Consider the following 27,252-nt stretch of genomic DNA (forward strand, 5'->3'; position numbering starts at 1 on the left):
AGGGAGGCTCTCCCTCACCCATTTGCTGTCCTGTTACCTTGGAACCCTAGGAGAACTTGTTAGTCACCCACAGAATCCACCCTTGAATGTGGTGTACAAAGTGGTGCTCTTAGCCTCCAGTGTGAAGTCCCTGGGGAGATGGAAGGCCCCCATGTGAGGGAGGGCTGTGCCACCTCCAGCTGTGGGACCTTGGGCTAGGCAGCCCCTCCCGAGTTCCTAGGTTCCCCATCCACATCTGAGACTGTGGTCAGTGCATCTGAGACTGTGGTCAGTGCGGGAATCCGCAAGACCCTTCAGCCTCCAATGCTCTGGGACGGAGGCCCCGTCCACAGGGAGGAAGGGGTCAGAGTGACCTGAGCCCCTACTCAGGAGCGAGTCTAATCCACTCTCCATCAGGGTCTGTGGGGAAGGGAAGATGAAGAAACGGAGCCTGCACCTGGCTGTGTGGGCGCAGTAGGTGAGGGGGAGGATGAGGGCTCCTGAGACTGTGCCGTGTGGCAGAGACCCTGCAGCACACTCAGGAAGGGCTCTGGAAGGATCCAAGGAACGTTTCCAAGAAGAGGGAAGAGTAAGTGACAGAGACCCTCAACCGTGGATTTCACTGAGGTGCCCATGATGATATAGGGAGAATGGGGGTGTCTGGGCAGGAAGAATATCGTCGGGGTGAAACGGGTGGTGATGGGCTCCGTGTCAGAACTCCTGTGGAGGGAGGGGCCTGGCCCACATGAAAAGGTCTCTGATCCTACCCCAGCCCCCAGCCCCTGTTCTCCAGGATGACACTATGGGAATTCCATCAGGAGGGGTGTGATAGGGCTGGTCTTCCTGGCTCTATTCACAATGCTGGCTGGGGCCTGGGAACCCATGGGGAGCCACAGGTGGAAATGGAGGAGACTCTATTAACCCAGCGGCAACAAACATGGGGTCTGACAATGGAACTCTCTTCCCGGAGGCCAAGAAAGACACTTGTAGGACAAAAGGGAAAGGGCGGTGGCTTGCTTGGTTCCGTTCACTGACAACCCACAGGAGATGTCCAGTCCTCTTTTTATTTATTATTTTATTTTATTTTATTTTATTTATTTTGAGATGGAGTTTTGCTCTTGTTGGCCAGGCTAGAGTGCAATGGTGCGATCTTGACTCACTACAACCTCCGCCTCCCGGGTTCAAGCGATTCTCCTGCCTCATCCTCCCACGTAGTCGGGATTACAGGTGCCTGCCACCACAGCCAGGTAGTGTTTGTATTTTTAGTCAAGACGGGATTTTGTCATCTTGGCCAGACTGGTCTCAAACTCCTGACCTCATGAGATGTGATCCGCCCGCCTCGGCCACCCAAAGTGCTGGGATTACAGACATGAGCCACCGCACCCAGCAAGAGTTTCTGTGCTCTGTCGGATTCCCTGCCTACTCCATGTTACATGTAATGTTCCACCTCAGGCGTGTTTCCTCTCCTTTCTGTCTCCTTCCTCTTCTCTTTCTCCTTTTTTCTTTTCAATTTTTATTTTTTGAGACAGAGCCTTGCTCTGTTGCCCAGGCTGGAGTGCAGTGGCACAATCTCGGCTCACTGCAACCTCTGCCTCCTGGGTTCGAGAGATTCTCCTGACTCAGCCTTTTGAGTAGCTGAGATTACAGGTGTCCCCTGCCACCACATCCGGCTATTTTTTGTATTTTTAGTAGAGATGAGGTTTCACCATGTTGGCCAGGCTGGTCTCGAACTTCTGCCCTCAGGTAATCCACCCGCCTCGGCCTCCCAAAGTGCTGGGATTACAGGCGTAAGTCACCACTCCCAGTCCTGAGTGATCTTTCCTCTTTAGTGTGTTCCCACAACCACCTCTCACTGGGCTTTCTTGTTCTTTTTTTTTTTTTTTTTTAGACAGAGTCTGGCTCTCTTGACCAGGCTAGAGTGCAGTGGTGTGATCTCGGCTCACTGCAACCTCCGCCTCCTGGGTTCAAGCGATTCTCTCACCTCAGCCTCCTGAGTACCTGGGATTACGGATGCACGTCATCACACCCGGCTAATTTTTGTATTTTTAGTAGAGACAGGGTTTCACCATGTTGGTCAGGTTGGTCTCGAACTCCTGACCTTGTGATCCGCCTGCCTCAGCCTCCCAAAGTGCTGGGATTACAGGCGTGAGCCACCGCGCCCGGCCAGCTTTCTTGTTCTTATCCCTTAGTTCTCTGCCAGGGAATAAGATAGAAAACACTCCCTCAACCACATTCTAGTCATGGTCCCTATTCTCATATTTCCACTTCTCTCTCTCTTTGGCAATAAATTAATTAATTGAGAAACAAGTTGCTGAATGTTCATCTTCTGCTAAACTGCATCCCCTAATTTTCCCAGAGCCTCCCCTAATGAAATCGACTGTATTTACTGAAAGCAGGAAGTGGGTCTCTTCAGATCAGGATGACTGTCTCCTGGGGACATATTTGTCTTCGCATCGGTGGGGAAAAGGAAAGTCGATGTCATGAGTGGAGGCTCTGAGAAAATAAGGGCTGTGTTTTCAGTTTAGACTCCCGCCCAGTTGGTAGCTGACCTAGACGTGATGTTAGGTCTACCCTCCACGGGCAGGTTTTCAGACAAAGGAGCCCTGGCCATCAGGGGACACCTCAGGTTTGAGCTGAGATGTGTGCAGAGGGCCTGGGTCCTCCTGAGCCCCCACACTGGGGGGAATCAGAGACAGGCCCAGCAAGAGGCTGTGTCCACTTCCTGTGGGTTGACAGCTGTGGGGACCCAGACAGGCGGCAGCAGGCTCTGACCTAACCACATCCGCGCGTCTGTCTGTCCTGGAGGGTCGTGTGGTCTCCTGTCCCACAGCTGGAGCACGCAGAGCAGGCATCATGGTGTCCATCCTCCCTGTTCTTCTGTGCCTCAGTCAGTGGTGGAGAGACGAGGGACAGGAGGGGCACTGGGCTGGGGTGAGGGGGCTCCCACAGCAGCCTTGTTCACTGGAGACCCTCAGGGGTCCAGTGGCTACTGGTGCTCCAGCAGGAAGGGAAGCAGTCACACCTCTGTCTTCCAAATCCCCCACAGGAAACTCTCCTCCATGGCTGAGTCTGGGCCAGAATACCCGAGCACCTGCGGGTGAGTCTCTGCTAAGCTCCCCTGCCCTACCTCACACTCAGCACCCGGACTCTCATCTCAGGGCCTTCTGAACTGAGGGTGAGAAAATCAAGAGGGTCCATGGCCTGAGCTGGGAATGAGGGGCAGGGGAGGTCTGTGGACTCCAGCCTGTGGTTTCTTCCAGGGATCCTCCCCAAACCCAGCCTCTGGGCTGAGCCAGGCTCTGTGATCAGCTGGGGGAGCTCCGTGACCCTCTGGTGCCAGGGGACCCTGGATACCCAGGGTTACCATCTCACCAAGGAAGGAAGCACCATGACCTGGCACCAACAGAGCCCACCAGAGCCCAGGAACAAGACCAACTTCTTCATCCCATCCATGAGACAGCACTATGCAGGGACATACCGCTGTCACTATCTCAGCTCTGCAGGCTGGTCAGAGCTCAGTGACCCGCTGGAACTGGTGGTGACAGGTAAGAGGACACTCAGGGGTCCCAGCCCCAGGCTCTGCCCTCAGGAAGGAGGTCAGTTCTCAGGGGCATCTTCGTTCTAATAACTCAGCCCTGGGGGATGATGTGGGAGGCATGAGTCCCATTTAAGACAGTGTCTCCTTCTTTCCTAGGAGCCTACAGGAAACCCACCCTCTCAGCCTTGCCGAGCCCTGTGGTGACCTCAGGAGAGAACGTGACCATCCAGTGTAGCTCAAGGCTGGGATTTCAGAGGTTCATTTTGATTGAGGAAGGAGAAAACAAGCTCTCCTGGATGCTGGACTCACAGGAACTCTCCAACGGGCTGTTCCTGGCCCTGTTCCCTGTGGGCCCTGTGGCCCCCAGTCACCGGTGGATGTTCAGATGCCATGGATATTACAGGAACATCACCCAGGTGTGGTCGGAACCCAGTGATACCATGGAGATCCTGGTCTCAGGTACAGACATCTGCTCCTTGCCCGATTTATTTTTGAGAACGCACTCTCAGGGAGTCCCACGTAGGAGGGTGGAACAGGGGAAGTTTGGGACTCCTGAGCCCAGAGAGACTGAGTGTGAGAGACAGTGAGACCTGCAGGGCCAGAACGGGAGAAGGAAGGGGTGTGGGAGGAACCAGTCCTCCGAGTCCCAACTCTTGTTTTCCTCCAGGCGTGTCTAGGAAGCCCTCCCTCCTGACCCCGCAGGGCCCTGTCGTGGCCCCTGGAGAGAATCTGACCCTGCAGTGTCGCTCTGATGTCGGCTACGACAGATTTGCTCTGTACAAGGAGCAGGGACATGACCTCCTCCAGGGCTCTGGCCAGCAGCCCCAGGCTGGGCTCTCCCAGGCCAACTTTACCCTGGGCCCTGTGAGGGTGTCCCACGGGGGCCAGTACAGATGCTACGGTGCACACAACCTCTCCTCCGAGTGGTCGGCCCCCAGTGACCCCCTGGACATCCTGATCGCAGGTGAGGAGCCCAGCGGGTTCAGTCAGGGACCCAGGCTCTGCTCAGGCCCTGCTGGGGGAGCCCAGGTGGTGATGGCCAGGATGAGGGGTGGGGGTCCTAAGGGAGAAAGACACAGAGAGAGACAGGGGATGGGTGGGGAGGGGGAGACTCAGAGAAAACAGAGACAGAGAGACTGAGGGCCCCAGAGAGAGGCCTGGGGAAGTCTCAGCTCAGAACAAGGTGGGAGCCCCTCACCCATCCTTCTTCTCTCCAGGACAGATCCCTGACAGACCCTTCCTCTCAGTGCAGCCGGGCCCCATGGTGGCTTCAGGAGAGAACGTGACCCTGCTGTGTCAGTCACGGAGCCCGATGGACACTTTCCTTCTGACCAAGGAGGGGGCAGCCCATCACCTGCTGCGTCTGAGATCAGAGCACCGAGCTCAGCAGCACCAGGCTGAATTCCCCATGGGTCCTGTGACCTCAGCCCACGCAGGGACCTACAGGTGCTACAGCTCACACAGATTCTTCCCCTACCTGCTGTCTCACCCCAGTGACCCCCTGGAGCTCGTGGTCTCAGGTGAGGGCCCTGACCTTGTCCTCTCTGAGCTCAAAGGCTCAGCTCAGGCCCTGCCCCCAGCAGAGCTCAGGATGCTAAGGAAAGAGGGGAGTAAAGGGAGAGGGCCCAGCCCATAAGAGGGTGGAAATTGTCAGGGACCTCCTAATCCTGGGCTCCCACCCCAGAGACCTCAGATGGGGCTAAAGGCCAGGGAGGACTGAAATGAGATACGGAGGAACCTTGGAGGAATCATACTTAGACTGAGGATAGAAGATGGAGGCTCCACCCACTCCCCACCTGGGCTCCCCCAGTGGCCCCGTAACACTCAGTGCATACCTGAGACTAAGGGGAGATTGTGCATCTGCTCACTGCAGCAATGCAGGCAAATATTCAACAGCAAACCTCGTGCGCAATTCCTTTCTGTCCTTTATTTTTTACGTCCACGTATCTATTGTTTCTCTTTCTGTTTCTGAAGATTTCAAAGCAATGCTGGCATTTATAATTTACACATTTAATTTGGTAGGTAGCGTTATGATGTAAAATGACTGTGCTCTGATTTTCTTTGGGATTAAATTAAATATGTGCATTCATGATGGAGAATAACTTCTTATTAATAATGTCTGTTTATCCAATACATTTAAAATTAAACTTTATACATTTATATCAGCAGGCTTTTGAAGTTATATTCATAGCAACTGTGGACATTGTGAATTTTAAGGATTGTTTTACTACTTGAATAATTTGAAAGGCTTTGATTCCTTTCTATCTTCTAAAATTAGTTAAGTATAGATGAGAAAGTTCTTGGTTTGAGTATGCTAATTTTAGTTCCCATTAACTTACCCCTGACACACTCCCTTTCAATCCTTTCCCAAATGATCTCTTCTGATTTATTGATAATAATTACATTAACCACAAGAAAATGGAGGACAAACTTGTTTCTAAATTTTATAATACTCTTCCCACTTCAAATTTGTATGTATGTGTTTATACATACCCCACACACCATTATCTATCTTATAATGTATACTATGTATTATATATTTATATATACCTACACACTATTATCTATCCTATAATATATATTATGTATTATATATTTATATATACCCACACACTATTATCTATCTTATTATGCACTGTGTATTATATATTTATGTATACACAATTATATATCTTATTATATATTTTGTATTATTTATGTATATACACCCACACAGTATTATATATCTTATAATATATATTATGCATTACATATATACACACTATTATATATCTTATGTATTATTTATTATATATTTATATATTAACATATATGTTATACATAAATATATATATCAATATATTTATTATATATATCAATATATTTATATATAACATATAAATATATAAATATATTTATATACAATATATAAATACATAAAGTATATATTTATATTATATATTAATATATAATATATAAAATATATAAATATTTGATATATTTGATATATTATATTAAATAAATATATCATTAATATAATAAATATATTTATATATTAATAAATATATTTGATATATTATATTAAATAAATATATGATATTTATATATTATATATTATATATAAATATATTACATATTTATATATAACATATATTAACACACTATTATATATTGTATTATATATTTAGAGATACACATACTATCATACATCTTATTATATATTATGCATCATGTATTTATATATACACACTATTATATATCATATATTATGTGTTATATATTTATATATACACACTATTGTGTATCTTATAATATATAATGTATTATATATTTAGATATACACACACTGTTATATGTCTTATTATATTTTATGTATTATATATTTAGATATATACACTATTATATATCTTATTACATATTTATATGTATACACACACTATTATATATGTTATTATATATTATGTATTATATATTTATTTATACACACACTATTATATATCTTATAATACATACTATGCATTTTATATTTACATGCACACATATTATATATCTCATAATATATATTATGTATTACACATTTGTATATACACACACTATGATATATCTTCTAATACATAAGCATTATATATTTACATACACACACTATTATATCTCAATTATGTATATACACATATTTATTCCTGTGCATATATGTATGTATGCACCTCTGCCGCATCAGGAAAAGGTTCTATCACATAACTACAGAACAGTTAGGAGAAATGTAGACACAAAGGAATGCAGTAACTGAGGGACATGTTGACTTAAGTCTCTTCAACTCCTCACACACCTCCCCTCTTTTTTTGGTTGATTCTCAGGAGGAGCTGAGACCCTCAGCCCGTCACAAAACCAGACAGACTCCAAGACTAGTGAGTGAGGAGATGCTCTCCGTTATGGGGCTGGCACAGAGGGTCAGGTCCTGTGAAGGGGAGGTGGGCATCCTGGGTGGACATCCAGGGGTCCTGGGTCATGATGATCTACCCTGACCTCTGTGACCTCTTTGTCCACCATCCCCAGCCTCACACCCCCAGGATTACACCGTGGAGAATCTCATCCGCATGGCCGTGGCTGGCTTGGTCCTGGTGGTCCTTGGGATTCTGCTGTTTTAGGATTGGCACAGCCAGAGAAACTCCCAAGATGCAACCAGGAGGTAAACACAAGAGAGAACAATACACCCGTCAGAGTGCTAGAGCCTTGGCAATGAATCTGATGGTCCCAAAAGGTTCTGAAAGAAAGTCTGGACCATCATTCGGGAAACTGTCTACTGAGAAGGTCGAGAAGGGGAGGTATGGGTCAGGTGCAGGAAGATATCTGGGTGCCTGTAGAGAATGCTTCCTCTATTAAACCTCCATTAAATGGCGGTGATTTCCATCCTGCTGTTGTGGACCCTCTGTGACTGCCCCTCCCTTCCTTTTGCTCCCTGTGACGTGAGGGCACATCCCCCGTGGTGGGTTTGCGTCCACACCCCTGTGATCATGTGCTCTGGTCCACTGTCATGTAATGCATTTTTCTTTGTTTCCAACTGCCACATTCCCTGAAGTGAACTATTGATTCTCCATCTCTTCAGTTCTGAGCATACATCTGGATTAAATAACTGGAATAGGTGGGCAAATGTGTATTTGGGACTTTGAAACATGAGTCTGAGGCCAGGCACAGTGGCTCATGCCTGTAATACCAGCACTTTGGGAGGCTGAGGTGGGCAGATCACCTGAGGTCAGGAGTTCTAGGCCAACCTGGTCAATACGGTGAAACCCCATCTCTACTAAAAATTTTAAAAATTAGCTGGGCATGGTGGGGCATGCCTGTAATCCTAGTTATTCGGGAAGCTATGGCAGGAGAATTGCTTGAACCTGGGAGGCGGAGGCTGCAGTGAGCCGAGATTGGGCCACCACACTCCAGCCTGGGCAACAGAACAAGACTCCATCTCAAAAACTAAAAATAAAAAATACACTTCCTTGGTCCTTTCTGTTGGACTCATGTTTCAAAGTCCCAAATACACACACGGAGGAGGTGGCTCAGTGCTGACCAGGGGCTCCGGTCAATGAGCAGAGATGTCCCAGAGCCCATCTGTAAAATCTCAGAGAAGGCGTGGTGGCTCATGCCTGCAATCCCAGCACTCTGGGAGGCTAAGGCAGGTGGATCACCTGAGGTCAGGAGTTCAAGACTAGCCTGGAAAACATGGTGAAACCCCATCTCTAATAAAATTATAAAAATTAGCTGAGCGTGGTGGCAGGCACCTTTAGTCCCAGCTACTTGGGAGGCTGAGGCAGGAAAATTGCTTGAACCCAGAAGGCAGAGGTTGCAGTGAGCCAAGATCACGCCATTACACTCTAGCCTGGGGGACAGAGCAAGACTCTGTCTCAAAAAAAAAAAAAAAAAAAACTCAAGGAGAACCAGAGCTTCCAGCCTCGCCCAGAGTCTTGACTCACTCCCTGTCTGTGAGGACCCTAGGGAGCCTCTTCTGTTCCACACAGAAGTGGAAACTTCCTCCTTAATAACCCCTTGATGGTCCCAGGCACTGGTGACCACTGAGCTTTGCTCTCTCTTTTTTCTTATGATTCTCTGTCTACTTCCGGTGCTATCACTTTACTTTTTGTGCATAAGACCATGAGTAATGTTTTAGAAACTTTCTATTAAATTTCTCAGTGCTAGGAACAACTGAGGTTTTCGATTGAGTGCCTCAAATGTCTGCCCTTACTGTGGAGTCCAACAACAGGATTCTAACAAGTCCCAACCCCTTCATGCCTTAACCTGATCTGGAAATAAATTATATTTGAGCTCATCCCATACCCCAGCCACATCAAGCCCCACAATCACTCTGAGAAGTGAGATTTATAGCAAAATGCTCCAAACAAGGAAACTAAGGTTCAGGCAAGGGATGTTAATGTGTCCATTTACATAAATAAAAAATGGTAGATGATCAGCTTTCCCTTTGAAATCAGAGTACTAATCTGACTCATTGTTCCCTGAATTTTAGAGGCAGAACCTCAGGGGGAGATAAGAATCCTACCCCAGGAAAGTTACCAATATCAGAAAGGAAACAATGACATCAGTACAGATGCTACAGAATTCCAAAGATTCTAAGTGGACATTATGAAGACATTATTCAGCTTAGATGAAGTGGTCACATATCACAAGAAAACCAATTGTCTAAAACAATCTCTGAAATACCTAGACATTCAAAATCATTGAGTTATTAAATAAAATACATTTTAAAATTAAACTCTTTTCAGGAAATAAACTTCAATGTCCCTTAGTGCACTCTCCAAAACATGTAGATAAGAATAAATACTGTTCTGAAAGACATGTCCCTGGAATTACAAGCATTCAATATAATTTAAAAGGCAATCATAAAAATATAAAATGGACATATCAGGAGAAGACCATCTCTGAGTTTTATATGAGTTAGTTTCTCATATAAACTTAGCTGAAAACAAATTTTTTAATTGGTCAAAAAAATTTAAGAAAATTAAAAAATGAATATTTAAATACAAATCAGCTTCCCCTTCAAAATCAGAGCAATAATCCAACTCATTGCTCCCTAAAGTTTGAAGTTAGGGCCGTGGAAGGAGGATGAGAATTCCACCCTAGGAAAAGGACCAATATCAGAATTACCAATCACCAGTCCAAGTAGATGATTGATGTGTCAACTCAAGAACCCCTGGCAGGGTGCAGGGGCTCACACCTGTAATCCTAGCACTTTGGGAGGCCGAGGCAGGTGGATCACTTGAGGTCAGGAGTTTGAGACCAGCCTGTCCAATATGGCAAAACTCTGTCTCTACTAAAAATTCAAAAATTAGCTGGGTGTCTTGTGGTGTGAGGTGATTTTGACATCACACCCACACCTTTGACTAGAACACCTAACAAAGGAAATACAGTCGTGGAGCTGGTCATTAAAGGGGGCTCCTCAAAAGCTCAGGAGTGGACTAGGTGAGGGGGTCATTTCTCCACCCTCACCACAGAGTGCTGGGGACAGCTGCACAAAAATACGAAGGAGCCATGTGGCTGAGTAACAAACTATCTGCCAGCCAACATTCTTAAGCACCACCCACTGAATCACAGACCAAAACACAACACCAAAATATTTTGCCAGTATACAGCACCTGTGAAAACTAAGGCAAAGACTCAGCCACAAATAAAGATTCTATATGAGTCCCAGTCCTCTCAAAATACCCAGAAATAAAGACAACTGACTATGCTTAACTTACATCATAGTTAAAGGAACACCAGCCTCATACATGAAGAAGAATCAATACAAGAACTCTGGCAACTCGATAGTTCCCCAGAAATCCAATTGTTAGCCATACTAAGATGACTGAAATGACAGACACAGAATTCAGAATCTGGATACTAAGGAAACTCACCAAAATCTTGGAGAAAGATGAAGACCAATCCAAAGAATCCAGCAAAATGATCTAGGAGCTGACACATGAAATATCCATTTTAAGAAAGAACCAAACTGAACTCCTGAAACTGAAGACTTCGCTTCAAGAATTTCACAATACAATCAGAAGCAACAAAAGCAGAAGAGATCAAGCTAGGGAAATAATCTCAGAGCTTGAAAAATAGATCTTTGAATCAACCCAGTCAGACAAAAATTTTTTAAAAGATTTTTAAAAACTGAATGAAATCTCTGAGAAATATAGGATTATGTAGAGACACAAAATATATGGCTCATTGGAATTATTGAAAGAGAAGAAGAAAGAGTAAGCAATGTAGAAAACATATTTGAGGACATAGTCCATGAAAATTTTCCCAATCTTGCTAGAGAGGAAGACATATAAATTCAAAAAAAAAAATGCAGAAAACCCATGTGGGATATAACACAAGGTGACCATCCCCAATACACACAGTTATCAGATCCTCCAAGGTCAACACAACAGAAAAAAATCTTAAAGGCAGCTAGAGAGAAGGAGCAGGTCACCTACAGAAGGAACCCAATCAGGCTAACCGCAGAACTCTCAGTGGAAATCGTATAAGCCAGAGAGATTAGGAGCCTGTTTCAGCATTATTAAAGAAAAGAAAATCCAACCAAGAATATCATATCCCATCAAACTAAGCTTCATAAGCAAAAGAGAAATAAAATCCTTCTCTGACAAGGAAGCACTAAAAGAATTTGTTAGCACTAGACCACCATGACCACCATTACAAGAGATCCTTAGTGGAGTGCTCAATAGGAAACAGAAGATAAAAACCTGCTACCACAAAAACACACTCAAGCCATAGCTCACAAATAATATAAAGCAATTACACTATCAAGTCTATAAAATAGCCAACAACATAATGACAGGACCAAAATTTCATATATCAATATGAACCCTGAATGTAAATGGCCTAAATTCCCCACGTAAAAGGCATAGAGTGGCAACATGGATAAAAAGCCAAGAGCCAACTGCCTGCTGTCTTCAAGAGACCCATCTCACATGAAATGACACCCACAGGTGGCTCAAAGTAGAAGGATGGAGAAATATTTACTAGGCAACCAGGAAACAAAAAAAAAGAGAAGGCATTCCTATCCTTATATCACATGAAACACACTTTAAATCAACAGCAATCAGGAAGGACAAAGGAGGGCATTACAAAATGATACAGGGTTCAATTTGACAAGAAGACTTAACTATTCTAAATATATATGGACCCAACTTTGAAGCACACAGATTCATAAAACAAGTTATTCTTCACCTATGAAAAGAGTTAGACAGTCACATAATAATAGTAACGGACTTCAACATCCCACTGACAACATCAGATGGATCACTAAAACAGAAAACTAACAAAGAAATTCTGGTCTTAAAGACAACACTGGACCAATTGAATGTAAGAGACATCTACAGAGTATTCCACCCAACAACTGCAGAATATAGATTCTTCTTATCTGCACACACAAAAAAACATACCATATTCTAAGATTGGCCACAAAGCAAGTCTCAATAAATTCAAAGAATCAAAATCATAACAAGGCACATAATAAAAATGGAAAAAAATACCAAGATCATCTCTTAAAACTACAGAAAAACATGGAGATTTAACAACTTGTTTCCAAATGAATATTAAGAGCCATCTATGACAAATCCACAGCCAACATCATATTGAATGGGCAAAAAATACCCCATGGAGAAGAGTTTGAATCTCAGAAGAAAACAACAAAAATACGTCAAAAGTCTTTCATGTCAGCACAAAATTCAGTCATCTCCTGTATGAGAGATTGGATCTGAGACGTGTTTTGAGTTGGCAATAGTGAAGGATGCAAGGTGTCAATTCTAGTTGGAACAATTTCCAGGAAGCCATGTTCCACTCTTGAGCAAACAACCACTGGGCCTCATGCAAGGCAGAAAGAGCCTGTGTACGTCATCCTCTCATGATGTGGTCAGCATGTCAACTGCATGAGCCCCTCACAACATCCTGTGTGCTGCTGAGCTGAGCTGGGGCGCGGCCGCCTGTCTGCACCGGCAGCACCATGTCGCTCATGGTCATCAGCATGGCATGTGTTGGTGAGTCCCAGAAGGGAATCGAGGGAGGGAGCACTGGGGTGGATATCTGGGCCTGGAGGTAAAGATATGGGCCTGAGGTGGAGATACGAGCCTGGAGTGGAGATATGGGCCTGGAGTGGAGATATAGGCCTGGAGTGGAGATATGGGCCTGGGGTGGAGATATGAGCCTGGAGTGGAGACATGGGCCTGGAGCTTTAGATATGGGCCTGGAATGGAGATATGGGCCTGGAGATAGAGATATGGGCCTGGAGTGGAGATACTGGTTTGGAATGCAAGTATGGGCCTGGAATGAAGATACGGGCCTGGAGGTGGAGATATGAGCCTGGAGTGAAGATATGAGCCTAGAACTGTAGATATGGGCCTGGAGTGAAGATATGAGCCTAGAACTGTAGATATGGGCCTGGAGTGGAGATATGGGTCTGGAGTGGAGATACTGGCTTGGAATGCAAATATGGGCCTGGAATGGAGATACGGGCCTGGAGGTGGAGATATGGGCCTAGAGTGTAGATAGGGGCCTGGAACTGTAGATATGGGCCTGGAGTGAAGATATGAGCCTGGAACTGTAGATATGGGCCTGGAGTGGAGATATGGGTCTGGAGTGGAGATATGGGCCTGGAGGTGATGTACAGATGGATCATCCATCATGATCTTTCTTTATAGGGTTCTTCTTGCTGCAGAGGGCCTGGTCACATGTGGGTGAGTCCTTCTCCAAACCTTAGGTTGTCATCTCCCCACATAAGATGATTTTCTTGAAACATGAGGCAGGCAGCACAAGGGGTTGACTGATGGGATGACGATGGGAAGCCATGTGGGAATCTCTCATGAACTAGGAAAAGGAAGCCATGGGAAGCTTGGCCCACAGTTCTGTCCTAGCCCTCCCTGTTCTTTCTTTCCCTTGGCTGAGTCTGTGGGGACCCTGGGGGAGACTGGAGTGCTCAAAGCAGCAGTGTGTGGGGAAGAAGTGGTGTCACCGACAGAGGAAGGGAGGGAAGCAGTGCAAGAACAGCCAGCCTCTGAGGACAAGAACGTAACTCACACCCTCCAGTGTTTCCATGATGGTCGGGGCTGCAGTGTTGCCGCTGTCATTCTACCAGAAGCGGGGTGGGGAACCACAGTCATGATCCTGACATTTCAGATCTTCTAATGAGGGCTTAGTTGTTTATTTTGGTTCATGCATTAGCTGATATTCCATTCACAAAGGTCATGCCCTCCATCCTGTGTCTACTTTGTGTTTTTTTATGTGAGTAATCTTGCAGTATTAAAATCTAGTAAGAGTCACTTATTCAGCACTTGCTCAAAGTTCTCAGCTGACACTTTTCTTGTAGGGAGATGCCATGTCTATGCGAGATGGGTTCTTCCTGTAGCCCTGGGCACCCAGGTGTGGTAGGAGCCTTAGAAATGTGGAAAGTGGGGAGAATCTTCTGAGCACAGGGAGGGAGGGGCTGCTCCACATCCTCCTCTCTAAAGGCTGTGCCTCCTTGTCCCCCAGATGGTCAGGACAAGCCCTTCCTCTCTGCCTGGCCCAGCGCTGTGGTGCCTCAAGGAGAACACGTGAGTCTTCAGTGTCACTCTCATCTTGGGTTTACCATCTTCAGTCTGTACAAGGAAGATGGGGTGCCTGCCCCTGAGCTCTACAACAGAAGATTCTGGAAGGACATCCTCCTGGGCCCTGTGACCCCGGCACACGCAGGGACCTACAGATGTCGGGGTTCACACCTGCACTCCCCCACTGAGTGGTCGGCTCCCAGCAACCCCCTGGTGATCACGGTCACAGGTCAGAGGGCTCCTGTCTGGGCTTCTCCTTGTCCCACCTCCTGAATCCCAGAGCTTCTGCTGGGGGTGTCCACCAGGGTCCCATCACCCAGGACCTGACTGTCTTTAGGGTAAAGGGGGATTCAGTACAGAAAAATAGGTACTGTGGTGGGAAGAATAATTGTCCCCAGTTATGGCTACATGGTAATCAGTGGACCCTGTGACTCTTTATGTTATAGGGCAGGGGACTGAAGGGGAAGATGGAGCTCAGGTTGTTGATGAGTTGACCTTGAGATGGGGAGACGTCCTGGACTGTCCCACTGGGCTCAGTGTAATCACAAGGGACCACATGAGAGGAGGAGGATGAGGAGAGTGGGGATTAGAACAGCATAGTGGGAGGGAGACTCACTACAGGCTTTGAAGGTGAAGGAAGGCCACGAACCATGAAGGCAGGTGGCTCTAAGGGCTGGAGAAGTCAAGGGAACTGATTCTCCCTCAGTCTCCAGTGGAAGCACAGCCCTGCAGATGCCTTGATTTTAGCCCAGAGAGAACTGGGTCAGATTTCTGTTCTCCATTAGTAGAAGGGGTTATTGTATTCTCTCCTGCCACCATGTTTGTGATAATTTTCTACAGCAGCAACAGGAAACCAACACAGGAACTCAGGTCAAGGACAAGTTAAGAAACCAAACAAGGAGAAGGTTGGCTACACTGATTTCAGCACAGGCGGAATACTGATGCTACCACCAGGCTCGATCCACAGAGGAAGGGGTTGATTCTCCTGGAACCAGCACTAGGGGCCACCCTATGGCAGCTGGGACCACGGAAAAGGCACAGACATGGCAGGAGAGGCTCCCAACCCCCATCAGGAACAGGGACATTGGTACCTGCCTTACTGATGAGTTCACACCTCCTGCCAGCCATTCCCATTTGTCCAAAAGAGATTGATTCAGGCTGCTGAGAGCCTGGACATGCAGCCTGTCGTGGTTCCTCTTCCAGCCCCACATAAACACCAGCAAAGAGATTAGTGGGAAACAGATACAACAGCCTAAGAGATGACACTGAGCCCAGTGGGAAGGGAATCAGGGGTCCTAGAGACAGAGAGACAGGGAAGAGGGAGGGAGACAGATGGAGGGACCTGCACCAGGGTTATGGGCACAGAAAAGAACATGGAGACACAGACAGGGAGGAGAGAGATAGACACCATGGAGGGGAAGTCTCACTTATTCCAGGTCCCATGAATGGGATGAGAAAGGGAGACGCCATCTGAACTCACAACCTCTCTTCTTAGGAGTCTACAGAAAGCCTTCCCTCCTGGCCCACCCAGGTCCCCTGGTGAAATCAGGAGAGATGGTCGTCCTGCAATGTTGGTCAGATATGAGGTTTGAGCATTTCCTTCTGCACAGAGAGGGGATCACTGAGGACCCCTTGCACCTCACTGGACAGCTCCATGATGGGGGTTCCCAGGCCAACTCTTCCGTGGGTCCCATGATACCTGCCCTTGCAGGGACCTACAGATGTTTTGGTTCTGTCGCTTACTCCCCCTATGAGTGGTCAGCTCCCAGTGACCCTCTGGACATCGTGATCATAGGTGAGAGAATCCAGACCTGCCTCTCACCCTTGCAGGGACAGGGAGTGAATGATCTAGCACCGGAAGCCCCAGGTGGTCATGAGGAAGATGAGTGTGGGATTCTCATGGAGAGAAAGTGACTTCATGAGGTCTGTACCAACAGAGGTAGAGAAACAGGAGACACAAGTACAGACCGCACATCATAATGTAGAAGCCAGACACAGGGACCATACAGCGTGTTAGGAAAAGAGATAAAGAGGTAAAGAAGACACACAGAGAGACAGACATGTCCCAGAAGAGGTGTCCTTCCATGCCGACTTTGTTCAGAGACCAGGCACAGGTTAGAAGGTTCTGTTCTGTTTCACCTCCACAAAGTGTTCTCTACCAGGAGAACCCAAAGAGACACGTCTATCTGGCCTGAGTTGGGCCCTGTGGCCCCAGGCTTGTGGCACCTACAGATGCCATGTTTATTCTTAAACCTCTGCCTTCCATGCAGTGGAGCTGTCATCGTCCCAGGACACCATGGCCCCAGGTGAGGGAGCAGAACACCAACCCCTGTATGCTGTGAGTTCCTGGAGTCCCCAGACTGGATTCTGAGGCTCATATTCAAATAACACCACATGTTATAGGATTACTGAGAACAAAAGCCCACAGAGAGACACGGAGTGAAATCAGGGAAACCAAAAAGCGAAGACATGAACACACACACAAAATGAGCCAGAAGAAGGGAATTGAGAGACTCACAGACATATAAAGAGATAGAAAAAGAGGGCAGAGCAGTGAGCATATGATGGAAGGGAGCAGAGAAATGCCCTAAAATCAGAGCCCTGAGGGAGGGGCACGAAAACAGGGAAAGATAAAGATGTGGAGATGGATTGCAGAGATGCCAAAAGAGAACTAGAGAGACTGTGAGGCAGAGAAAAGGAGAAGGAGAAAGACAGATGATAGATAGATATAAATGGATGAAAGATAAGAGATAGATGATAGATAACAGAGAGATAGGTGATAGATAAATAGATGATGAATGACTGATAGACGATATAGAGAAGTAGATAGATAGACAGATGATACATAAAGAGACAGAGAGAAAGACAGACACGTGATGATAGATAGATGGATAGATACATACATACATTGATTGATAGATGATAGATAACAGAGAGAGAGGTCATAGATGCACAGATGACGATAGATGATAGATACATACATAGATAATTGATAGATCGATCAATAGATAATAGATAGAAATATGCAGAAAGTTATGAATAAGACAGAAAATGAGAGACTCAGAATTAAAGAAAGAGGAAGATCAAGTCAACCAATCCAAGTAGGGTCAGAAAGGTCAGAAATAATAAAATGGTACAAAAGAGAAAACATAGATAGGGATGGGGAAGTGAAGTCAGAGACAGAGAAGGTGGAAGGAGGAGACAGACATGAAGAGAGACGGGGTGGAGGGTGAGAGAGAGCATTAGGTCATAGAGCAGGGGAGTGAGTTCTCAGTTCAGGTGTGAGGGGAGCTGTGACAAGGAAGAACCTCCCTGAGGAAACTGCCTCTTCTCTTTCCAGGTCTATATGGGAAACCTTCTCTCACAGCCCAGCCGGGCCCCACGGTTCAGGCAGGAGAGAACGTGACCTTGTCCTGCAGCTCCCAGAGCTCGTTTGACATTTACCGTCTATCCAGGGATGGGGAGGCCCATGGACTTAGGCTCCCTGCAGTGCCGAGGGTCAGTGGAACATTCAAGGCTGACTTTCCTCTGGGCCCTGCAACCCACGGAGGGAACTACAGATGCTTTGGCTCTTTCCGTGCCCTGCCCTATGTGTGGTCACACCCGAGTGACCCACTGCCCATTTCTGTCACAGGTGAGGAAACCCCATGCCTGTCCCACGTCTTGTAATCCTAGAGCCATAGCTGAGAAACTTCCTGCTGATGATGGAGAGAAGCATGGACAGATGCAGAGAGAAGACAAAGCCTGGGTGTGAGGGTGGGTTCAGGGCGCAGGATGGCAGACAGGGCACCTCCAAACCCTCCTTCACAGCCCACATGGAGGCCCGCGTTCAGGGCTGTCGGCACCCAGGCAGATGGAGAAAGCTGTCAGGACAGACCCAGAGGTGGGGAGACTGGGCTCAGTTTGGGGAGATCTGAGGTTCCCTCAGCCCCTCAACCTTACTTATTTCCCAGAAGCCCATCCCGGCCTCTCACCCACAGAGAGATGTCATCACCAGCAACCCCTACACCCTTTTCTTTTCATTTGGAAAAGTATTTATTGAGGTGAAATATACCTATATAATTTACCACCTTTACCATTTTTAAGTGTGAAGTCTACTGTTCATAAATACATTTATAGGCCGGGCACGGTGGCTCACGGTTGTAATCCCAACACTTTGAGAGGCCAAGGCAGGTGGATCATTTGAGATCAGGGACTCAAGACCACCCTGGACAACGTGGGGAAAATCCATCTGTACTAAAAATACAAAATAATAATAATAATTAGCCAAGCATGGTGGCACATGCCTGTAGTCCCAACTACTTGGGAGGGTTAGGCAGGAGATGCACTTAGTTGCAGGAGGCACAGGTTGCAGTGAGCCAAGATCATGCCACTGCACTGCAGCCTGGGAGACAGAGAGAGACACTGTCTCAAAATTAATTAATTAATTAATTAGTACTTTTTTTTTTTTTTTTTTTACCCTCCACCCTTCCCTTCCTGGCCTCTGGTAGCCACCATTCTACTCTCTACTTTCATGAGATCCACCTTTTAGCTCCTGCATATGAATAAGAAATGGAAATACTTGTAATGACCTCCAGTTCCATCCATGTGGCTGCAAATGTCAGGATGTTATTGTTTCTATGGATGAGTAGTCTCCAGTGTGTGTATGTACTACATTCTCTCTATCCATTCACCCACTGAGGGGCAGGTAGGTTGACTCCACATCTTGGCTACTGTGAACTGTGCTAGAACAGTCATAGGAGTGCAGCTATCACTTCGATACACTGAAGTCCTTTCCTTTTGGTTTACACCCAGTCGTGGAATTGCTAGATCCTGTGCAAGTTGACTTTTTACGTTTTGTTTTATGGTTTTTGTTTTTTTTTAGACAGAGTTTCATTCTTGTTGCCCAGGCTGGAGTGCCGTGGCACCATCTGGGCTCACTGCAACTTGCACCTCCGGGATTCAAGAGATTCCCCAGCCTCAGCCTCCTGAGTAGCTGAGATTACTGGCTCCCACCACCACACTCAGCTAATATTTTTAGTAGAGATGGGGTTTCTCTATATTGGCCAGGCTGCTCTTCAAGTCCTGACCTCAAGTGATCTACCCACCTCGGCCTCCTAATGTGCTGGGATTACAGGCATGAACCACCGTGCCCAACCTCATTTTATTTTTTGAGGAACTTCCATACTCTTCTCCTCTGTAATGGCTGTACTAATTTACATTCATATCAACAGTGTACCAGATGAAACCCTGGTTGACTCAGCAGAGCAAGAGACTTGCAGTCAGAGAGTATTTAGTTCATTTATGCACATGACACTTCCACTCACTCACTCGTTCAGCCAAAACCCCATGCTCTGGCTCTGTGGAATCTTTTCCTATTGTTGCCATAACAAATTTCCAGAAGCTTCTTGGATGAAAACATTCTTGCTGCTCTCCTTTCTCTACCACCTTACCAGCATTTGTTTTGTCTGTCTTTCTGATAAAAAGCCATTGTAATGGGGTGAGATGATAGCTCACTGTGAATTCAGTTCACATTTCTCTGATGATTAGTTGATACTGAGCATTTTTTCATATACACAATATCCATTTGCATGTTTTGTTCGTTGAGAAATGTCTGTTCAGATCTTTCATTAATTTTATAATTAAATTATTTGTTTTATTGAGGTGTTTGAGCTTCTCATATATTCTAGTTGCTAATCCCCTCCAGGTGCATACTTTGCAAATATTCTGTGGGTTGTCTCTTCACTTTGTTGGTTGCTTCTTTTGCGGTGCAGAAGCTGCTTAGTTTGATGTAATCCCAATCGTCTATTTTTGTTTTGATTGTTTGTGTTTTTGAGATTTTAAACAAAATGTCTTTCCTCAGACAAATGTCCTGGAACATTTCCCCAATGTTTCCTTTTAAATGTTTAATGGGTTTAGGCCTTAAGTCTTTAATCCATTTTCATTTGATTTTTGTGTATGGTGAGAGTTAGAGGTGCAGTTTCATCCCTCTGCATGTAGATATACAGTTTTCCCTGCACCATTTATTGAAATGACAGTCCCTTCCTGATTTTAGACCTTTAGAACCTTTGTCAAACTCCATTGGATGTAAATGGGTGGATTACGTCTGTGTTCTTCATTTTGCTCCATTGTTCTATGGGTCTTTCTTTATGCCAATGTCATGCTGTTTTGCTTACTACAGCTCTGTAACATATTTTTAAGTCAGGTAGTGTGATGCTCCTGTTTTCTCCTCATACCTTGAAGTCTCAAGACAGTGAGCATCACATACAATGATTATGGAGAAGGGTACACCAGGACTTCCAGGGCCCAACATTAGATAACAGAATGTTTGGGCATGAACCAACCTTAAAGGTTTCCATTGAGTAGAAGACAGGCATCTTCATTTCCACACCTCTCTCCTGTCCTGTGTTCTAGGAAACTCTTCAAGTACTTGGTCTTCACCCACAGAACCAAGCTCCAACACTGGTGAGTAAAGAACCCCACTTGTCTCTGCTTTTGGAAACCTGGAGAGGTGGAAGCCTTGGATTCAAGCGTTAGCTCAGCTCCTTCTGGGATTATGGGCCTGTCTTCTGCTGTCTCTGAACTCTAGACACTCCAACAGCACAAGGGATCTGGGGCCAACACAATCAGTGAAGTCTCTTAATCTCTAATTTTCTGCACCTGAGACCTCCAAGCTACAAGGATGAGTGCAAATCTGACACCCTTCTCAGAAAAAAAAAAAAAAAAAAAAAAAAAATGCAGTATTTTTTCTGCCTGCATTCCTAACTGCAGGATAAATGCCTGGGGGCTTGAGAAAGGGAGGTGAAAAGAACATCTGATGAGGGTGGGATGTTTTTAGAAAAGTTCTACTTGCCAAGGAATGAGCTCCTGTCTGTCATGACGCAATCCTGGTTGACTCAGCAGAGCAAGAAACTTGTAGTAACAGAGCATTTAGTTCATTTATGCACATGACACTCACTTGTTCAGCCAATGCCCCATGCTCTGGCTGTGCAGTGTGGAATATTTTCCTATTGTTGCCATAACAAATTTCCACAAGCTTTGTGGATGAAAGCGTGTTTTTCTTAATTATCTCACAGTGCTATAGCTCAGAAGTACGAAATGCATCTCACTGGGCTGATATCAAAGGCACAGCAAGGCTGAACTTCTTTTTAAGGTTCCAAGCAAGAATCTGCTCCTTACATTTCCCAGTTCCTAGAGGCTCCCACGTTCTTTGGCCCCTAGACCCCTTCCTCCTTCCTCAAAGCCCATGAAGGCTGGTCACGTCTCACATGGCATCATTCAGACTCTTCTTCACCCACACCTCTTTCTCTGAATGCTACTCTGCCTTTTTCCTCATCTTTAAGGACTTTGGGATTCTATTGGGGTCACCAAGATAATCCATCATAATCTCCCTAAAATCGTCTAGGATACCCTCCTTTTCAGTTCAGCTGATTAGCAACCGTAATTCCATCTGTAATCTTCATTCCTCCTTTCATGTAAAATAATATATTCACAAGCTATGGAGGCTAGGACAGGGACATTTTGGGGTGGGGCAGCATTCGCCTGCCTTCCACAAATGGTAAACAGGGTGCATTCGGCCTCTGCTCTTGGGACACTGATATTGCAGATGGTTAAAAACGAGGGCAGAAAATGAATGCACAAGTGGATCAATAAATGAATGATCCATTGGGAAGCATCTGTGCACCAAATCTGTTTTTTTGGTTTTTGTTTTGTTTTGAGGTAGAGTCTCACTCTGTCCCACAGGCTGGAGTGCAGTGGCACAATCTCAACTCACTGCACCCTCTGCCTCCTGGGTTCATGCAATTCTTCTGCCTCAGCCTACCGAGTAGCTGGGATTACAGCCGCGCACCACCACACTCGGCTAAAATTTTTTGGTATATTTTTTAGTAGAGATGAGGTTTCACCGTGTTGTGCAGGCTGTCTCAAACTCCCAATCTCAAGTAATCTGACCACCTTGGCCTCCCTAAGTGCAAGGATTATAGGCGTGAGCCACTGTGCCCAGCCAGGATTTAAAATAAATAATAGATAATGCTGAGTGTATAATTTCAGGTGACAGAGAAGGTCTCACTGATCAGATAATATTTACGACCTTAATGAAAAAAATGGATTCAACCCTTGGAAGATTGGCAGAAGGATTTTCCACACTGAGCTCTCAGCTGTGAAAGCACAAAGGTGGAAACATTCTTAAGTTCAAGGAAGAGGCTCTGCCCGAAACGCTGGGAATGAGATGGGGAGAATTACAAGACCACTGGAGAGAGACAGAGAGCACACTGGGCACACAGGAAACTAAGAAGGAACAAGGAGTGTGTGTTTTATACTCTCAGCCCTTGGATTCAACTCAGGGCTAACTAGGAATCCCTAAGTGATTAATAGTGACTGACGTGAAAATAAAGGAGGCCCTGGTGCGTAACTGAAATCTAGGAGATTGTCGAAAAGGCAATTCCCACCCCACTGGTGAAATGTAGAGTTGATTTACACACTAAATGAATGAAAGATGGATATAAGATATGTTTGTGAGGTAGAATCATTTGCAGGAAGGTCTTGCTGGGTTTGATTTTTCCTAGTAGTTTAATCCTTGTTTCATTAATTTCTTTCTGAGATGTATTTTTTTTCTACATCTAAATCAATACCTGGCAGAGGAGTAATGGACACATGAGGGGTGGTGCAAATGAAAGGACCTAGTATAACATAATATACGAGACTGGATGGAGGCTCATGCCTGTAACCCAACACTTTTGGATGCCAAGGCGGGTGCATCCTTTGAGGGTAGGAGTTTGAGACCAGCCTGGCCAACATGGTGAAACCCTGTGTGTGCTAAAAATACAAAAATTAGCCTGGTGCATTGGCACGTGCCTGTAATCCCAGTTACTAGGGAGGCTGAAGCAGGAGAATGGCTTCAACCCTGGAGGCAGAGGTTTCAGTGAGCTGAGATGGTGCCACTGCACTCCAGCCTGGGCCACACAGGGGGACTCTGTCTCAAAAAATAAAAAATAAAAAATACATAAATATGATATAACATACACAAATTACAAAGGCACCTGAATGCCAACCATCATTTTTCTACTTCTCTGTCTTTAATTCTTTGACCCTTTATCTTATCCATTAAACAATCAAGCTAAAACCTCTTCCTTATTTGGCTTTCTGTGAGTTTGAGATCATACAGAAAATGTGGAAGCCCCCTGAACCCACCAACACAGGCCCTGGAATAGAGAATGTGCTCTGTTCATGGTATAAAACTTGCCCTGTCACCCAAATCCCCCACCTCACTCCTACTTCCAATCACCTGTGGAGATTCAGATAGATCATGGGGAGATAAAAACCAATACTCTTTGGAGTGAGCTCAGATCTTGGACTCAGAGACCAGCGCCAGCACTATCTCCTGGTCACATTTCGTACTAACTCACAGAAGAACAGGCTGTATTGAAACAATAGATGATGGAGGTGGTTGTGCTTCCCACTGCCTCTCAGGTAGAACAACAGCTTAATAATGTCTCAGGAGATCACAAAAAGTAGCACGTTACTCCTGGGCTGCATCATTATTTCATGGCTGTTTGATTTAAGTCAGATTTACTTCACCTTTTCTGATCTTGATTTCACTTTTTATTTCATTTCTTGGAGAATGTAATTTTTTTGAGTCAAGAGGGTTGTGGCTGTAGAAATTGTAGAGCACATTCACTGTGTATCGATCCCAGTCCAGTCTTCCCAGAGAAGACTCTAAACACCTCCTGTACTGCACCTGGGGCTCTGCCAGTTTCTATCCCTCACCGTCACTCCAGGGAGACAGAACACACAGAGAATACATGACATAGGCAGGTTCATTACTAACACATAAGCAGCAACTGACAACAGAAGCCTATATTTCGATGTAAGCCAGTCCCCCAAGGCTCAGAAAAGCTGTTCGGGATATATGGAGTCACCCCATTTGCACTGCAGCTGGGGGAACCCACAAAGCAGCCCGGCCTGGGTTTTGTACCCTGGAGCCACAGGAAGCACTGAGCTAAAGCACTGCATGACGTCCTCCTCTGGGAAGAACAGGAAGACAGCCCAGGCTGTTGTGGGACGTTCCTCCTGATCTCAGGATGTTGCCGTCTTAGTCCCTTTTTGAGGCTATAAAAGAACACTTGAGCCTGGGTAACTTCTAAAGAAATGAGATTTGTTTGCCTCACAGTTCTGCAGGCTGTACTAGAAGCATGGAACCAGCATCTATTTCTTCTGATGGCCTCAGGCTGCTCCCACTCTGGCAGAAAGGAAGGAGGGTCTGTGTGTGCAGAGACCAGAGATCACACAGCAAGAGAGGGAGCAAGGGGAAGAGGGAGCGATGGAGTTTCCAAGCTCTTTTTAACAACCAGCTCTCCAGGAACTAATAGAGGGAGAACTTGCTAACCCTGTCTCCTTGGGACAGCATTGATCTATTCAGGATGGATCCACCTCCATGACCCAAACACCTCCCAAGAGGCCCAACCTCCCACACTGGGGGTTAAATTTCAATGTGAGGTTTCAAGGGGTCAAACATCTAAACTAAAGCAGTGGTATCCTCAGCACATTCTATGGTTACTATGAGAGCTATAACTGAGAGAGGAGGAGAAAGCTGGGTCTCCTGCTATCTGGCTGTTTGTCCTAAAGAGACGTTGTATATGGCTACCTGTCAATCAAGAAATGCGAGACAATCCATAGAGAGGAACTGCTATGATTAGCTTCTTATTGGTGTCTCGTCTTCCTCCAGGTATCCCCAGACACCTGCATGTTCTGATTGTGTCCTCAGTGGTCATCATCCCCTTCACCATCCTCCTCTTCTTTCTCCTGCATCGCTGGTGCTCCAACAAAAAGAGTAAGTCTCACGAAGCAGAGGCCAGAGACCTCAGGGCCCCGTGGGGAAGTGGGATGGAAGCACGCAGGTGTGTGTTTCTCACTGGCAGGATGGTCTCTGGCCCAAGGCAGGAGCCACAGAGGCGGAGCTTTCTAGAGAGAGCACCAGACACCCTGTCCCTGCCTTCAGCTCACAGACCATTGCCTGATTCTCAACTGTATCCTCATGTCCCTGCAGCCACTGACATCCAGGAGAAGGTTCCATGACAGGCAGAAAGTGGGAGGCAGAATCACTGGGATGGGAACTCAGAGCTATTCATGGGATGAGTCCTTGAGCTCAGAGAGATAGAATGTCTGAGTCTGGCTGTTGGCAACTGAGGGACCTCAGGCACCTATGGCCTCCCCCTGTATCTTGGTATCTGCTTATGAAATGAGGACCCAGAAGTGTCCTCCCAGCTGTTTTGATGACTTTTGTCTCCTACAGATGCTGCTGTAATGGACCAAGAGCCTGCAGGGGACAGAACAGTGAACAGGGAGGTAGGTCCTCCTTGCCCCAGCCTCATGGATATAGTCTTATTCCCTAAGAGGCCTGAAAAATAGGAAGCCCTTCCCTCACTCAACATTTCCCTCTCTCCAGGACTCTGATGAACCAGACCCTCAGGAGGTGACATACGCACAGTTGGATCACCGCATTTTCACACAGAGAAAAATCGCTCGCCCTTCTCAGAGGCCCAAGAGACCCCCAACAGATACCAGCGTGTACATAGAGCTTCCAAATGCTGAGCCCAGATCATTGTCTCCTGCCCGTGAGCACCAGAGTCAGGCCTTGAGGGGGTCCTCCAGGGAGACAACAGCCCTGTCTCAAACCCAGCTTGCCAGTTCCAATGTACCAGCCGCAGGAATCTGAAGGTGTGAGTCTGCATCTTAGGACATCGCTCTTCCTCACACCACGAATCTGAACGTGCCTCTCTCTCGCTTACAAATGTCTAAGGTCCCCACTGCCTGCTGCAGAGAAAACACACTCCTTTGCTGAGCCCACAATTCTCCACTTCACTTGACCCCAGCCCACCTCTCCAACCTACTGGCTTACTTCCTAGTCCTACTGGAGGCTGCAGTCACACCAAGGAACTCACAATTCCAAACATACGAGAGGCTCCCTCTTAACACGGCACTTAGACACGTGCTGTTCCACCTTCCCTCATGCTGTTCCACCTCCCCCCAGACTATCTTTCAGCCTCTGTCAGCAGTGAAACTTATAAATTTTTAAAAATAATTTCAATGTAGTTGCCTCTTCTTCAAATAAACATGTCTACCCTCATGGTTTCAGTAATGTGACTCTTTTCTTGCCGAAAGTTTCCGGTGTTATCATTACTATGTCCATATAGCCCCATCTGTCCTCCACTGGGTTCTCATCCCTGGACTCTGAGCTTCTGGAAGCAGGTGGAGCCTGATTTGTCTCTGGGACTCCAATTTCCGTCCACAGATGCAGCTCATGGGAGGATCCAAGGATCGTGAATCAGATGAACAAGTGATATTCTTACTCTCTGCAGACCTGGAAAGCTGGCAGAGCCATTCCAAGATGAAACATTTGTAGAGTCATAGGCCTTGTTAGTCTCATCTCCATGGGGACACATGTCCACACATCATCTTTCATACCATAAATACACAGTCGCTCCTCTAGATCTGTGGGGTTTACAGGTGTTTATTAAACCAACTATAAATCAAAAATATTCAGAGAAAATATACAAAGTTTCAAAAGCAAAACTATGTTGAATGGACACAAATGGAGTGGTATGTATGCTTTGTCAGGAATTATAAATAATCTAGAGATGATTTCATGTATACATGAGGGTGTGCATGGGTTATATGCAATTGCTATGCCTTTTTTGTTTTGTTTTG

General features: G+C 46.0%; 2 protein-coding genes across 2 annotated transcripts; both read left to right on the forward strand.

Annotated features, from left to right (window-relative positions):
- The first annotated feature begins 3,430 nt into the window (after positions 1-3,430).
- Positions 3,431-7,641, forward strand: LOC102144021 (leukocyte immunoglobulin-like receptor subfamily A member 4). The gene is made up of 6 exons (XM_065534908.1): positions 3,431-3,524; positions 3,677-3,976; positions 4,185-4,481; positions 4,735-5,037; positions 7,351-7,401; positions 7,550-7,641. The coding sequence occupies exons 1-6, from the start codon at positions 3,431-3,433 to the stop codon at positions 7,639-7,641; spliced, it is 1,137 nt and encodes a 378-aa protein (XP_065390980.1).
- A 5,310-nt stretch (positions 7,642-12,951) lies between these two features.
- Positions 12,952-26,658, forward strand: LOC102144764 (killer cell immunoglobulin-like receptor 3DL3). The gene is given in 10 exon segments (XM_005590337.4): positions 12,952-13,023; positions 13,684-13,719; positions 14,513-14,797; positions 16,064-16,363; positions 17,909-18,202; positions 20,962-21,012; positions 25,271-25,375; positions 25,838-25,890; positions 25,991-26,198; positions 26,201-26,658. Coding segments are annotated over 10 exon segments (1,434 nt in total). The 5' UTR covers positions 12,952-12,989; the 3' UTR covers positions 26,269-26,658.
- The last annotated feature ends 594 nt before the right edge of the window (positions 26,659-27,252 follow it).

Source organism: Macaca fascicularis, chromosome 19 (assembly GCF_037993035.2).
Source record: "Macaca fascicularis isolate 582-1 chromosome 19, T2T-MFA8v1.1".
NCBI classification, from domain to species: domain Eukaryota; kingdom Metazoa; phylum Chordata; class Mammalia; order Primates; family Cercopithecidae; genus Macaca; species Macaca fascicularis.